The sequence below is a fragment of the Oxyura jamaicensis genome, chromosome 3 (assembly GCF_011077185.1).
Source record: "Oxyura jamaicensis isolate SHBP4307 breed ruddy duck chromosome 3, BPBGC_Ojam_1.0, whole genome shotgun sequence".
NCBI lineage: Eukaryota > Metazoa > Chordata > Aves > Anseriformes > Anatidae > Oxyura > Oxyura jamaicensis.
The window spans coordinates 43,459,311-43,475,007 of record NC_048895.1 but is presented as its reverse complement, the minus strand read 5'-3'; the positions used below and the strand labels follow the sequence as shown (position 1 = coordinate 43,475,007).

The 15,697-nt window shown below is 37.6% G+C and overlaps 1 protein-coding gene across 2 annotated transcripts in view; it reads right to left on the bottom strand.

The window, feature by feature from the left end:
- The window catches only part of WDR27 (WD repeat domain 27), a 123,086-nt gene extending 108,450 nt beyond the window's left edge, over nt 1-14,636 (bottom strand). The window contains exons 1-12 of one of the 2 annotated variants that reach the window (XM_035322838.1): nt 14,386-14,636; nt 13,384-13,525; nt 11,181-11,305; nt 10,582-10,695; nt 8,593-8,644; nt 7,343-7,413; nt 6,323-6,437; nt 5,719-5,845; nt 2,621-2,724; nt 2,131-2,198; nt 1,037-1,170; nt 159-235 (exon numbers count right to left, since the gene is read on the bottom strand). In XM_035322838.1, coding sequence (XP_035178729.1) covers nt 159-235; nt 1,037-1,170; nt 2,131-2,198; nt 2,621-2,724; nt 5,719-5,845; nt 6,323-6,437; nt 7,343-7,413; nt 8,593-8,644; nt 10,582-10,695; nt 11,181-11,305; nt 13,384-13,525; nt 14,386-14,565 — 1,309 coding nt within the window. In that variant the 5' untranslated portion in view covers nt 14,566-14,636. The remainder of the gene's footprint in view (nt 1-158; nt 236-1,036; nt 1,171-2,130; nt 2,199-2,620; nt 2,725-5,718; nt 5,846-6,322; nt 6,438-7,342; nt 7,414-8,592; nt 8,645-10,581; nt 10,696-11,180; nt 11,306-13,383; nt 13,526-14,385) is intronic. The other variant, XM_035322839.1, reaches the window with a different exon arrangement.
- Nucleotides 14,637-15,697: the final 1,061 nt, after the last annotated feature.

Below are 15,697 nucleotides of genomic sequence, written 5' to 3'. Positions count from 1 at the left end.
AGCAGAAGAATAAAAGTCTTTCTAATGAAATAAAAATAAAATGCCAAGTATAAGAGAAATCAATATATTCATTATGATAGGCACCAGATAGTGGAGTCAGTTATTGTTTTTAAAGATATAACTATATTAATTAATATCAAAATTTGTTTTACACTTACCAAGTGTTTTCCTAGAAGGTTCCTTTTTGTTTTTATTTAAACCTTTATGCAATGGAGATTCTGGCAACAAAGAACACCTAAGTTATAAAGCCAAAACCATGAATCAATCAATGCAATGGATAAATGCATCAGATTAGGAAAAGCTGTCATAACTTCTTTTTAGTTATTTGTCTGTATGTGTGTGATACCAGTACACTTTTCATAATTACCAATCATACTGAGTAGATCACTTATCATTTCAGATACCCAGCAGCATACGCCTCAGCCCAGACTATATTCACAGGCCAGTGCATTTACAGGTTAAAACCTCATTTCTTTGAATTCTAAGTGGTGATATAAGCACTGAAATCTTCACTTCTCTTCGCTGTAAACTGTACGTTTTTCAATGACCTCAAGATTTCAGTGTTTTTCTGGAAACCATTTCCAGGATCATGAAGGACAGGAGTCACCATGGAGTCAGAAGTAGTCACCATGGATTCCCCAGGGGATGTGATACTTGACCAATTTAATAAAATCCTGGGATGAAATGACTGGCCTGGTAGACAAGGGGAAAGCAATGGATATAGTCTACGTGGACTTCTGTAAGGCTTTTGACACTGTCTCCCATAAGATTCTCACAGAGAAGCTGATGAGCTATGGGATGGAAGATCAGAGTGAGTGGGTTGAAAACTGGCTGAACAGCCAGGCCCAGAGGGCAATGATCAGTGGCCCAAGGCCTAGTTGAAGGCCAGTAACCAGTGGAGTACTCCAGGGGGCAGTACTGGGCCCAATCCTATTCAACAGCTATTCTAATAATCTGGATGATGGAGCAGGGTGCACCCTCAGCAAGCAAACAAACAAAAAAGGAAACAAACAAACCACTTCAAGTTATACTGTACCTGGCAATGACTGATAGACTCTTCTCACTTGCTCTTATGAAAATACCACTCTGCTGAGATCTCACCAATGCAGGAAGGTTAACCTCCAACACAGCAATCACATCTTCAAACATTGAGGTGATCAAGCATAAAACCTGCAGCAATTAAACTGCAAACTAACACTCCATGTACTTTGTAACTTAAGCTCTATCACTAAGTCATTTATAATGGAGAATTATTTTGTGTCACTTATGAAATTACTCAAAAATATCCATCAATTTCATCTCACAGAGTATTAAGCAGTAAAAAGTGCTTAATGCTTTCCTTCAAAAATATGCTCATGCTGCTTAAACATGTGCACTAACAGACTTTCATACCTAACACTCACAGAAATTACAACACCTTCTACAATACAGATATTTCTGCAGTAAGAGTCATGAGAAAAGAGTCACACGTGGAGGAAAGACTGGTTTCAGAGTCACGCTGAGAACACACTGAGAACTGATTAACACAAGTGAATTACTTAAGTGAGAGAGCCTTCTTTAAAAGAAAACACTGCTATGTCAAATATGAAGCAAGGCCTAGACTCAGCTCACTTCTATAGGAAAAGCAATATCAAAAATGGAGCATAGAAACATCACCTTTAGTTTCCTTAAAAGCTCTTTTGGTGATTTTCCACAGAATTTTTCTCACAACTCAAATAGCTTTAGCAGATTTCTTGGAAGGATTCAGAAGCAGTTCATCCCAGCATTTGCTTGAGAAAAAGGTGTAACAATGCGTATACCCATTTTTCCCCAAGAGAATGCCTCTGCTCCCACAGTGGTCATTCTCAGCATCCAAGGTACACACCAACTACTATAAAAAACAATTCACTTTTTTCTTAATAATCACTTCAGATAGTATCCAAATTTTAAGAGCTTTAAAACTACCCAGCTATTAAAAGTACTAAGCTCCATAAAGAATCAACCACCTCCAGAAAAAATACTGTGTAATTTCACACCAAAAAAAAAAACGCTCAGAAGTGTAAATTAATATGTAAACAAAATGCAGAATTAATGCTTATTAAAAAATGGAAATGTAAACATTCGTTAAATCAATGTTGAATGTATACTTACCTTTCCATTAACTGTCTTCTTAGTTAATGCGCACGATGCAGCAAACTGAATGCTTAGGCCACTGTAATCTTTACCAAAAAGAACATAGTGCTATAGAATTGTATTTACATTGAAAATTGAAAAAAAGAATAATTAAAACAGAAAAAAAATACACTAACTTAACACCATCATAACCCACTCTTTTCACTCTGTATCATTCTAGCTATTGAAGAAGCTTCACATTGTAAAGCAGGAGTAGAATAACGTCTTGTAATTAGGTTGTAAAATTTGATAAAAATTCATCGCTAGCCACTACAGAAATCTAGCACCGACACATGTTCTGAAATGAATCATCAATGACAGAAAAACAAATAAAAATAAAATATTATATTAAAAAACACTTCATTTCTACTGTATTCTGCTATTTGGTAAACTAATTGTTATACTTTTATATCAGGTGACAAAGAAAAGCAATCCCATTATGTTGTAGTCAGATACTTTATGGTCATACCTTTGTAACATAAAAAAGCTTCCAATTCAAAGGTTGTCAAATTAATTATGAGCAATCCAGTAGAGGTTCCTATCCAAAAATAGCTAGTATTCAGGGTGTAAGGTCTATTAAAAAAAAAAAAAAAAAAAAAAGTGAGTGTGATGGAGAAGCTGTTGTTATTACAAGATACAGTAATACTTGTTACCAATTCCAGTATGGCAACAATAATAAATCACCCAAATAAAGATTTTAAGTCTACCATATATTTTTTAATCTGTAGGATAAAGTAAAAATCTTCAATCAAACTTTGTGAAGTTTTGAAAAACTAGGAAGATAATACAATTCTTGATTTCATGTAATTGCTCATGGCAAAACTAAAACAGCATAGGATATACTTCAAAAATTACTGTGGCTTCTAAGAGCTGGGAGATGCTGTAAAAGCACTGTAAGCACACAGTAAATTCAAATGAAGAGGTAAATCTACTTATGTCCTTACTTTTACCATCTGTAATATGAACACAGAAAAAAAAAAAAAAAACAGTGAAACTGCAGGTATTTTGTTAGACTACAACAGTACAAGAGAAGAAGCAAAAATTAGGGGAAAAAAAATAAAAAGGCAAGCTTCAACTGTCTGCATCAGTCTATGCTTAGTGGCCATAATATTGCAGTTATGTAATGAAATCCAGTGTTTGCCAACACCACAGAGCAGACCAACTGGCTACAGTTTTAGTCAACACCCTCACGGAAGTAAAACATTATGAAGCATAACATGATTATAACAAATAAATGTTGCCATTCTCAAAAACTAAAAATGTTTTGATGCCACAGTAAATAAGAACTGTCATAAATATTTAAATATTTCTTGCAAATAGAAGTGAGTACACTTATCTATGTGATTTGAAAAGTCAGACCACAAAAGTTGAAATGAGGATATAGAAAAACACAAAGTTGATGCTTGGCATGAAAAGAGTCACCACAGTGGTTTAATACTTTTTTTGTGCTCTGTATAGTTTTATTTGTGGTTTGCACTGCTTTCATACACTGCAAATACAGACTGATTGAATTTGTGAATTCTTTGAAATGTTTACACAGTGAGAAGTGGTGTTATCAAGTTATTAGGAAAAATGATATCAAGTTATATACACAGGAAGTTGATCTCACACTGACATTACAGTAATAAAATGCCATTTGTTGCAATGAAATTATTCAAGTTCAAAAAGCTTAGAGAAATATGAAACCCATAAATTTTTTTGTACACCAGTATTGCAGAAGCGTTTCATTTTTGCATTTCTTCGCAGGCAGGAAAACTGGCAAAATCCAGGACTGGTCAACTGTTCAGACAAATCTGAACCTCTACTAAAACCAACACACAATAATTTAAAAATCAAACAGAAAACTACTTCTAACCATAAAACTTTTAAAACAAAACATTGTGAGACTTTTAATAGTAATAATTTAAAAATTATGGTGGTTTAAAAGCAGAACAAAATGTTCTTGATGCCATAGCTAAAAGGCTAAGTAGTCTTTACGATGCCAGGTGTACAATGCCAGGCAGTACCAGGTAAGTGGAGGAAAGTGATGTTATCTCTATTCAGAGCTAACAGGGGGTATCTCTATTCAGTGGCTTATTTTACTTAAGCCACTGCGGTGGATTCATTTCAGGCAACCATGTCCAAAAAAGACATTGAAAAAACGAAGTGAGACTGAGTTTCAGAAAAAGTTCAAAATAAAGTGTTAAAAATTGGGATGAGGTACAGAAAATATGCCTTATACGAGGCTCAAACTATTTTATCCAGAATTAAGTGTAGAGATAACTTGTTAATGAGCTGTAAGTAGCTATGCAAGGAGGGAACTTGATAATAGCTGGCTTTGCATTACCAGAACAAAAAACATACAAAGAGCCAATAACTGTACATCACAAGTAATTCAGATGAGAAGTAAAATTGAATGAATCAGTTGCTGGGATGTCTTACATAGGGACATAGCGAATTCTTCATTGCTAGAAAACTAGCCATGTTTAAAGATGTCAAATCAAATCTATAGTTTTCATGAAGGCAAAGCTCTTGAGATTTGAGAGTAGTATTATACAAGCATTAAAAAAAAATGACTGTAATAATTCCTCTCTTGGTCTTAGAGGTCTGATATCCCATTAAAGTAAGTCTGAGATATATGTCTTAAAACTCACCATTTCCTTCTTCTCTATGGTAGAAAATGTGGGCATCATGGAAATAACTGTTTGTAAATAATTACTTCAATTTGACATAAAGTCAAACAAAATGATCCAAGACTGATGGATATTTTTCTTCTCTGTTTATTAAATTATATATATATATATAAATATAAATATATAAATCAGCTATATCAGTACAACCAGAATCAGCTATAACAGTACAACCCACCTGACAGCAAAGACTGGAATAAACATTTGCTGAAACACAACTTGGCTGAGAAATTTATCCAAGTGCCATGTATAAATAACAACAAAAACAAATTGTTCTATGAAACTTTTATTGTGGCTGTATCCTGAATAGACTCCTGGATGTCTGTTAATATGGTTAAACTTCTAATCAGGGAAGAGCTACAATATAACGATTAATTTAGATAGATATCCTTTACCTGGCCAACCAATTCCACAGGAAGGAGTAAAACCATCATGTTTTAAAATGTCTTTCTGACAAATGCTTGGCTAGAAAAGGCTATGAAGTTTAAATTTACATTTGGAAGACAAACTGACACAGGTATGCAGTGACTGCATCAGACTTATTTCCTTAGGAAAGCAAGTTAAAAAATAATTAATTAGGCTTATTAATTCTAATTAAATATTTTTAACTAATTATTTCTGATCAGCTGGTATCAAGAGATACCAAAGTGGATATTCCCAATGCCATTTTCATAAAATTATTTTTCAGGCTAGAAACCTGTTTTAACTTTGTATCACTTTCTGTAAATTGTCTATCTAAGAGGTCACCAAAACTTGCAGATCACTGAATATATTCTCTGTTTTACCTGTCGCATTAAAAAAAGAAATAGTAAATTGCAGTGAAAATATTCTGAGAACCAATAGGAACTCCTAGGAATAGATTCCAGCCACATATTTGGTGATATTTTAAGGGACTTACATGTTTTCCTCGTTACGGAAACAATAGTCACAGTGTTCAATTAGGAGGACAGACAATGATGTTTCCACTGACCCTTCTGGTCTCACGCTCTTTGTTCTGCAAAGCTTGGAGTTATTTTGTCTTTCACCTAAAGATAGCCAATCAACAATACCAGCTATCAACAAAACAATGAAATGAGGGAAATGGGTGGCATTTAAGAGAGGATTAGAAGTAACATAGTAAAGTAGCATGAAATAAGACCACACTTAATTTCCATTTCAAAAGATGGAGATATCCTAAGAGCCAGCCTTCTTGAAATAGCTCTCCTCAATACTGTTTTATTTTTAGTACTATTTTATTTCAAATACTTAATAATAAATTCTGAAAAGCTTACTTAGGGACTGAAAATGATTTGCAGAAGTTAGGTGCATTCATATCAAAAAGTGACTCTGAAGCCATATGCCAACAGCCCCTAAATATGCTTTATCTCAGCTTCAGTAAGAATTTCATGTCACTGAGCTTCATTAACTCTACCACTTATAATAAATTCTCATGGTATCAAAGGCACACACCCAGTTACCAATAATAACTGAAATATATCAGTATTTTAGAAGCACTATGCTACCTGATTCTTTGCCAGATTTCCAGATTTTATTACAGAATTTCTCTTGCTCTTTCTTTAAGTCGATACGTGCCACACAACGGTAATTATGATCAGTGATTAAACTGAAGATCCGGAGCTGCAAGAAAAAGTAATTGCAATAATTTTTTGATACTAAACATAAAGCTTACATGGATACGAACTAGAAGTCCAATATTAAAAAAATGCAATTAATGTATTTTTATACATTATATATGATGTAACTAATGATTTTTTATATCTGGAATCTCACCTTAGACTAAAATTAAATTATACAAATTTATATTCCAAGATCATCAATGGGTATTTTCAATATCAGCAAAAGAAGCTACTGTCAATTTAAATTGCATGTCTAATTCCCTTGTTTAAGTCTTTGGAAAACACTTCTCACAGATCATTTTCTACAATTAAAAATCAAAGGTATTGTGCACACAATTGCTCACTGGACCATGGAAATAAATTTCATTTTTACCTTTCTCTTTTTAGGCACCACTATAGTTAAGTGCTTAAGCAACAACAACAAACAGCCTTTAAATTCTATAGAAAAATCTCATGCAAATATATTCTTAACATTAAGGTAAGGAGCAGCTGAAATGCATATTCACATTATCACATTTTGCTTAGAATTCCACCATGCTGAAATCATGGCCTCTCTGATTTATTGTCATGGGTTTCAAACATTGGCCAAAAAAGGTGAATCCTGTTTTTCACCTTTTTACTTCTAAAACAGATGTACTTACAGACTCTCAGTGTACACATGCTATGCGCTTACTGATCGTAGTTCTAAAACCTTTCCTGGTTTTCAGGAAGAAGTTTGTATTTTATAATAGGGGTATTGTATACCTTGCATGGTTCATGTTCAAAGCACTGAATTATGCTTTCAAAAATAATTGTTGTAACAACTCAACATTTGTATGCAAATTATGAAGATTCTTAATAGACAGGTAATTAATAATAGATGACTGGTTTGTCATACAGAGATTAATTTTTATGTCTACTTCTTACCTGTCCATCACCACATCCAGTGATAATCTGTTTATTTTCTTCATCAATTAGCAGACTTAGCAAAGGAAATGCTGCGTCAAAAGAGGTGCAATTATTTCCAGAGTACACTGAAATAAGACATTTTATTAAAACACACAATTCATAACTGATGCCTCCTGTTGATAAAGACAGGTGAAAAACAACAACACCCTTACTGCAATCCTTACGGCTGCAAAGGGCTGTAGCTTTTGCATTGCAATGGGCTTTCCACTTGCAGGTCTGCAGCCTGTCTTTCACCCAAGTTGCCATGGCAGTGCTTTTGGGTAACCTCCTAAATCACTACCATGTCAGTGGTTTTCGACATCCTTTCACTCAAGCGGCTATGGCAATGGTTTTCAGAGACCCTGTAGCAGTAGTTTTCCCTTGCTGTTCCTACACAATTATTCTCATGGCCTTTTACCTGCAAACCCTGATATTACTGTTAAAAAAAAGGTTTTCAAGTGTTGCAATTGCCATAGGCAATGGGGGTGGTCTCCCTTCTTCCTCTCCTTTCCTACCATGTGGTTATAGCTCTTAGTTTACTTTGGGGCATATAATAATAATAATTATACGATTATGAATAATAATAATAATTAACAAAGACTAAAAACTAACTCCCATGCACCTGTTGTCTCTAGTCAAAGTGTGCTCCAACCTGTACTAGCTGCACCATAAGCAGGAACAATCAGCACAGAGTTTAAACAGGTCCCAGTGAAAACTATGTTACTTTAAGAGACATTTTATGAGTGAGGTGTGTCCTTGTTGCACTGGAGATGTTTGTCTTCCTCATCTCTCCTTTTGTTCTCATCTTTCCACAAAAGTAGCTTACATTTTTAAAGTCAATGTATGCCTTCAGCTAGAGACCCTCCTAATAAATCTACATATGGTACACATAATGTCCTTTCATGTCATATACAAAACTTGAAAGAAAGAAAACCCATAGAGAGTGGAGCTGTATCTCCAAAACAAAAGTGCTCATATTTGTATATCTCAGCAAATGTCAAGAGCTATATGCACTCCCTGTACAAACAGAAATGCTTATGAAAGTACACTAAAACTATCTAACATGAAAAGGAATGTCTTTAAAGAACAATATATTTACTAGCATGTAATTTACTAGAAATATTTTTACTAGCTCAACTAAATACTTCTATAATGATTTTATTTTATTGTCAGGGACAAAGGTTATGAAAAGATATACATAAAAAAAAAAAAATAATAATAATAATTACCTGTTAATACTCCTGACTGATACATTAACAGGCCAGTAGAATAGTCCCATACCTTTGGGGGAAGATAAATAAATAAAGATAGGCACCTACTTAGATCTTTGAGGAAAACACAAACTTAAAGGCCATCAAGTGGTGAAAAGAAGGAAACGCAGCCCTTGATGCGATATAGTAAGGTTATTTTCAGCACGTGTTGGTTTTTTTTCACCCCATGTTCACCTTTGTTTAACTGATAAGGAAACCCGCCTGGTATGGATACACAAAGCAATTAGAAGTTAAGAGATCTTAAAAGTTAAGCTAAAATAATGTAAAGACATACACTTTAACTTGTTCTAGATTTCACATGGGAAGCTTGCATGATTTCACAATTTTGCTGTTGGGCCCTAGAATAAAAGATTATTAGTTGTAATAATGCTACTTATTATGATCTATAGATCCACAAAAAAATCAGCTTTCTTTATTAACGTGACTGTTTCTAAGGGATGCGTTCTAATGCTTAATAGTTGACTAAGAAAACTAAATTAAAAAAAAAAAATCCTCTCATGCTGCTACTTCTACAAGCCTTCCTTCTTCTACTTCATTTACGATAGCTATCACAGCATAGATTAAAAGCATTGCAGCCAGACAGCCTCTGCTCTCCAAACATGGCTGTGTGCCTTTGTACACCTCCCAAGCTTTTCTCTTTGTTCACGCTTAATTTGCTCATGAATGTAGATACTGTTCTCCTAAAAAACTGCTTCCTAGATTTTGTTTTTCAGTTTATCTGAAGAGATTCTCACCCATTTCAGTTCTTTAACCTAGTAAAAGGGCTAGGGCAGCATGAGGCTTCCGATGTCCTGTGTCCTGTAACCACAGGAGCCAACTACCATAGACTCCAGTGTTGCTGCCCTTAGAGAATTGCCCCTAACCTGCAAAATAAGGCAGGGCAAATAAAGTAGGAAAACAGTCTTACTAAATTATTTGATAGACTTGAAAGATTTTTTCATCTGATTGTCATTTTAGACCCAATTTTATCTAGGTGAAAAGACCTTATCATTAGAACTTTGTTTAATTTATCAGCTGTTCATCAAATTCATAAGAAAGAGCATAAAGAGCTTTTATTTAGTCATTTTCACCTTTATTTAATTTATTCTGTCAATGTGAACTAAATAAGAAACAATCAGAAAGTCAGAATTATTATTTCCTAAAATTCTAATTCGATCTTTGCATTTCCTTTGTCTAAGACAAGGACAAAAATCAAACCAGCATTTTATCCAGAACAGAGTTCCATAAAAATTAAAATTGAAAATAAATATATGTAAATTTGATACAACAAAATTTGCTTTTACTTTAGCATATCTAATCAAATGTTGGGCTATGTTTAGAAGGATATAGAGGACAATCAGTAGAAGACTAAACTGCGTCTAAACAAAGCACCCTGCTATCTTGTGGAAGACACACCTGTGTTCACCCAGGCTCCTTTTTTCTCCTTACTGCCTAAGATGTCTTCAACTGTCATCGTGTATACAACAGCAGCAGTCAATGGTGTCATCATGTAAAATGCTGTCTGGCAAAAAATCCTAGCAGCGTGTAATAACCCAGCCATGTCATGTGATACATCAAACCAATATTCCCATAACAGAATATTCCAATCACTGTCTGCAGACTCAAAGTGGAATGCTTTAATTCAGTTCAGTATGCTGAAACACTTCAATTACAGCCAAACAGATCAAAATATGTTGTGTTCATTTGCCAGATAATAAAAATTACCAAAGTTAACACTTCATCATAGAAAGTTTTGAAGATATAAAACCTGAATTGTTCTTTAAAAAAAAAAAAGATATATTTTTTATAATAATTTCCCTAGCAACTCTTAAGAACAATGTCCTGAGTTCTACAAAGTCACAGATGATTTTTGCTTAATTTGCAGTAAACATTTATAAAGAAAAAAGATGACTTTACTTCAAAAATTCAATATATGTCGTTTAAAGTGCAGCTCTACAATTTCCTTGCCTTAAAGCTTCTGTCTTCAGACACTGATATAAGTACATTTCTCCGCCATGTGCAAAACTCAGCAGCAGTAACTGGAGCCAGGTGACCATTCAATTCAGCTAGTACAGCTTCATTCTGTGATAAGTTAAGCAAAAACAAAAACAAATCAGATTTTTTTAAAAAAAAAAAAAACACTAACAATTAAAGTTTTTAATAATTAATAATTATTATTAAAAATAATATCAGATTTGTGTTCAAAATATAAATTCAGTAAGATTTTTCTTAACCCAAATGCAGCCCTTTATATCATTCTGCTGACAAAAACACTAAATACTACATTTGCTTCTTCAAAATGAATGACATAGGAATAATTTTTCAGATGTTGTCAGAATGTTTTCTACTTGTAAGTTATTGAGATATTGTTTCATTTCAACTTTTTATTCTAGTATCTTATCCAGCATACAATGCCTTATAAAGCATTAGTTAATACTTATTTTCACGTATATGAGAAGATGAATGCATTCGATTAATTATTCTGACACAACTGTATCATTATTTTAGTTGAAAGAGAATAAGCTAAAGGAACAATATCAACATAGTTACAAAGAATGGTATCTCACCTTTGCACTTAACACGTAGATCCGATTTCCAGTACATACTGCCACTTTTTGATCATCTGGACTAAACCTTACATGAAGCACTATTCCCAAAAAAGTTCCAATAATAATTCCTTGAGGCATTATCCCTGCAAAAATTTTAAGAATTTTATTAAGACTCAATAAATTCTAAAACCTTAGTGCAGTTTGATTCTCAGAAACATTGCATAACAGTTACCTAACCACACACCTATGCTAGCATCTGTCAGGAAGGTGTACAGAATAACACAGAGTTTTATAATCAGAGACTCGTAAAACAGTTTGGAAGGGACCTTTAAAGATCATCTAGTCCAATCCCAGGCTATTGGAAAGTGAAGAACACAACTATGCACCAGGATTTCTCCATCTGCCTCATTGCCTAGACAATATCTGGTACTCTCTGAGATACTACTACTAAGTGTGCCAATCAAACTATATTTTCATTGAAAACTATGAGGGATGGGATTTTTGGAGTACGGTGATGTGCCCAGAGAACCCAGTAGTGACATGTTCATTTTGGAGATAAGAAATCCTGATCCAAGTGCAGCAGAACAGAGGTTTGAAAAATATTTCTTCTGGGTATTTCAGCCACTCAGCCACTAAGCAAGGGGGACTTTCCTTCTCTTGATTTTCATTCTTCTGTGGGAAAGGGTTAAAGGAGAGGGTACATCACTAAAAATCATTACAGAGTTTGATTATAAGACTAGCTTTGAGAACAAGTTCATATTTCATCCCTCTCTTCAGCACAACATTATGGCCAGCTCAATGGTTCAAGCAAGTTGGCTTCTGCAGCTTTCTACTTTTTGTTGCTACTGTTAACAATGTGGAGAGGCTTTGGACATCTCATTAAATTTTAGGATTTCATAGGCTGAAAATTAACTAGAAGAGTCATAACAGCTATACGTTGTCCATTTCTTGGTTTTACCCTAAACACTGTGGAGTCTTTTACAGCAGATACCTGTATCAGCTACCTTGATACATTTATTTAAAGTATGGTAAGTAAAAGCAGGCCAAAACTGCAGAGAGTACAGTCTGGGGGGAGAAAGACTATACAGCTTCTGCTGAAGAGCCTGTGGATAGAGAACAGGGAAAGAAGGAAATCTAGCAGCAGTGTATCTAGCTCTCAAAAGTCTTTGAATTAAAACTACACATACTGTCTATCTGTCTGCCGTTTATTGTCTATACCTATCTTCCATTTTTCTCTTCCCCATATTTTAAGTCCCATTTCATGCCCACTGCCTGAATTGTTCTTTGATTCTCTATGTTACACTCACATGGATTCAGATGTAATGATGGCATGTATTACAAAAGTACTTTAAATGTTGATATTTCTTTACAACATTTATTTTCATAATATGTAGAATTGCCAATTCAGTGTGGAGCAGAGTACAAGACACAAGCCCACACTTTAAATAATAGGTAAAGCTATGAAATTTTTAGTAGTGAAGGACAACATCACATAACTCTTTCACAACAGTGGCTCCAAAAGAGGTCTATAATGATTCTCAGCTCTCACACTATAATAATATTTTTGTACAGAGTATCACTGGTACTCTAGTCATGACTTTGAGGGTCTTGCTCTCTTTCATTCTCTTTCGTTATTCCTCTACTTCCCAGTCAATTTAAGCTCCAAGAGGCGTTAGCACTGCTCCCTAGAATCAAACTCCATCTGTTGAGGCTCCAACACTCTCTGGTGTTCAGGATATTAGAACATCTGCCTTTTTGTGTCCTCTCACCATAGCTCTTCTTCACTCATGCATTCTCATTCCAAATCAGATACTTGCACTGCTCACACACACACCAGTGTTTCAGAGGCAGGAGAGGAAGGACCAAACAAAGCAGCATGGAGCACTGTAGTTCTGCACATATTCCAGAAAAGTTAGAATTTAGTGATTTTGGCATTGCATGCTTAGTTATGCAGTGCTGGCATGCTTACAATGTTGGTGTCCCATTTATTGCATTGTGGTAAAAACCTAGCTGTCTCCACAGTGCTTCTGTGAGTTTCCTCAGTTAGGTCTGTACACGAAGGTCTCTATTGTTGCTGCTCCTTGCTCGTTTTTCCCCAGCTGTACCAGGCTCCCAGCAGCCCACCAGCTACTGAGCAGTACCCAGCTCCACGGACAGGACCACGGCCAGTTCCCGGCTGTGCTGCGCTGCCCCTGTAGCCGGTAGGTAGCTGATACTCTACCTTCTTGCTCTTTCTGTGCGCATTCAGCCAGATTCCACACGATCACGCGCTCACGGGAAGCAGAGCAGACAAGAAGTGGATCGGTTTTATTTCCAAATGACAGCGCGGAAACCGAGTGCTGATGTCCTAACAAACGTAATGGCTGACAAACGTAAAGAAGAGTTAAATGAGTCACTTCAAATTAAAATTACAAACAGTGCAAAATTATAAACGGAGCAATTAACAAAATTTGAGCAATTAACAAAATTGATCCAAACTCATTTTTCATTATTGTTCAAAATCAGTTAATAAATTACAATATAACTGCACTGGGTCTGGCTGGGACTGAATATGCTTTCCTCACAGCAGATTGTACGGTGCCATTCTGGATTTTGTGACCAAACTAGTCACGACAATACACAACATTTTAACTGTTGCTGAACACTGCTTGCACAGCATCGAGGCTTTCTCATTTTGCCAGCCTGTCCCCCCAGCTACCAGCAAGTTGTCTGTTGGCAGGCAAGAGGCTGGGAGCTGACACAGCCGCGACAGGTGATTCAAGCTGGCCAAAGGGATATCCCATACCAGTGATATCAGGCTCTGCAAAAGAACTGGAGTGAGAGAAGATGGTGTTGGGGGGGTTGTCTTCTGTGGTGGTGATTGCTCAGAGGGTGGCTAGGCATTAGTGTGCTTGTAGGAGGTGGTGGGCGACTGCCTTTCCATCACATCCTTCTGCCTCTTTCCATTACCCATTAGACTGTGTCTCGACCCACGAATTTTTCTCACTGTTGCCCTGGGGATTCTCTCGCCCACCCTGCTGGGAGGGAGCGAGTGGGTGGCTGTGTGGATGCTGAGCAGCCCAGGGGCAGCCCACCGTGATCGCTCACACTGTTCACATCGGAAGGACAAAGCCCCCAGCCAACACTCCCACCTGCCAAGCATAAAGGTGGAACCAGACCCTGTTACTATTTGTGCCCGCCTTCCCTGTTAGCGTTCCTCTAAAGCAACAGCCTGTGGTTTTACCTGGCCGGCCGGACTCCAGACGCACAGCTCCCTTTTATTCAGAGGGAAGGCGCAGTACGGGTGGCTGCACGCCGGCTGGACGAAGCGGGCCGACACCCGCGATCTCACCGCGTGTTTTTCGCGGACGACGCCGGCGCTGCCTCTCCCTCCAGCGGAACACCGCGCCCCTGCCCTTTCCATCCTGCCTCAGACCCACGGCGCGGCACCTCCCGGGGCCCGGCCCCGGCTCCCGACGGCGAGCGGGCCCCGCGGCCGCAGGGGAGCGGCCCCAACGGCCGGGCCGTTACCACGGCAGCGCGACGCCGCCGGGCCGAGGGGCAGGCGCGGCCCCGACCGCCCCGCCCTGAGCTTCGGGTGCTCAGAGGTGACCCAGTGCCAGCGCACGGGACACGCAGCACTTCTTTCCGAAAATAACTCCAATGAGAATACTGGCTGGGGCTTTATTCTGACAATCTGCACCAGTGATGCGGCTATAAACGCCTCATGACGGTTTAGTCATGGGTAAATACAGGCTGATAAAGGAAAAAGGTGCTGCTCCGGCAGGCAAACGGTGCTGAGGAGTACGGAACTTGTTCTGAAGCGTGTTGTGCACTTGTCTGCAACTGTTCCTGAGCATTTCAGTGTGCTTTTTTCCAATTCATTTCACTACAGCTCATTTTCACCGTTCGATGTTTGTAGCTACAACACTCCCAACACAATTCGTACAAATTAGGGAACTAGAAGAAATCCAAGAAACCATCCGGGATCTTGGACTGACTTCTTACCCGATCAAGCAGGAGTCAGAACACCGACTCCGTCGCCACAGCTGCACCCCGGTCCAGTTCAGTCAGTTCGATCAAGACGGATGCAGTGAAAAATGCTACAGCACTCTGCATGCCCAGCCGAGGTACCCCCTACTAATGTCCTGTTCCAACCCAACGCCACGCTAAAGGAGACCCTGGCCCCAGCAGGTCCCCGTAGCTCGGGCATCCACTTATTCCACATGGAACTGATAGCTACATGAAAATAAACAAATAAATAAATAAGACTTACGATGTTAGGGCATTTTAAGTAAACACCAGTTCCTCATCACGTCATGGGTGCTTTTGTGATTAATCTCAATATCCAATCATTTTAAGAGCAACTTTAAATCATGAGATTTAGCAGCTTTAATAGTTTAATGTGTTTTGAGCACTTGGTAAAAGACTGACACCAGAGCGCAGCGCTGGCCGCCGCCGGGCGCAGGCCGCCTCCCGCCGCCTCCCGCCGCGTCCCGCCGCGTCCCGCCGGGCGCCTCAGCGCGGGCGGCGGTTGCCAGGGCGACGGCCGCGCC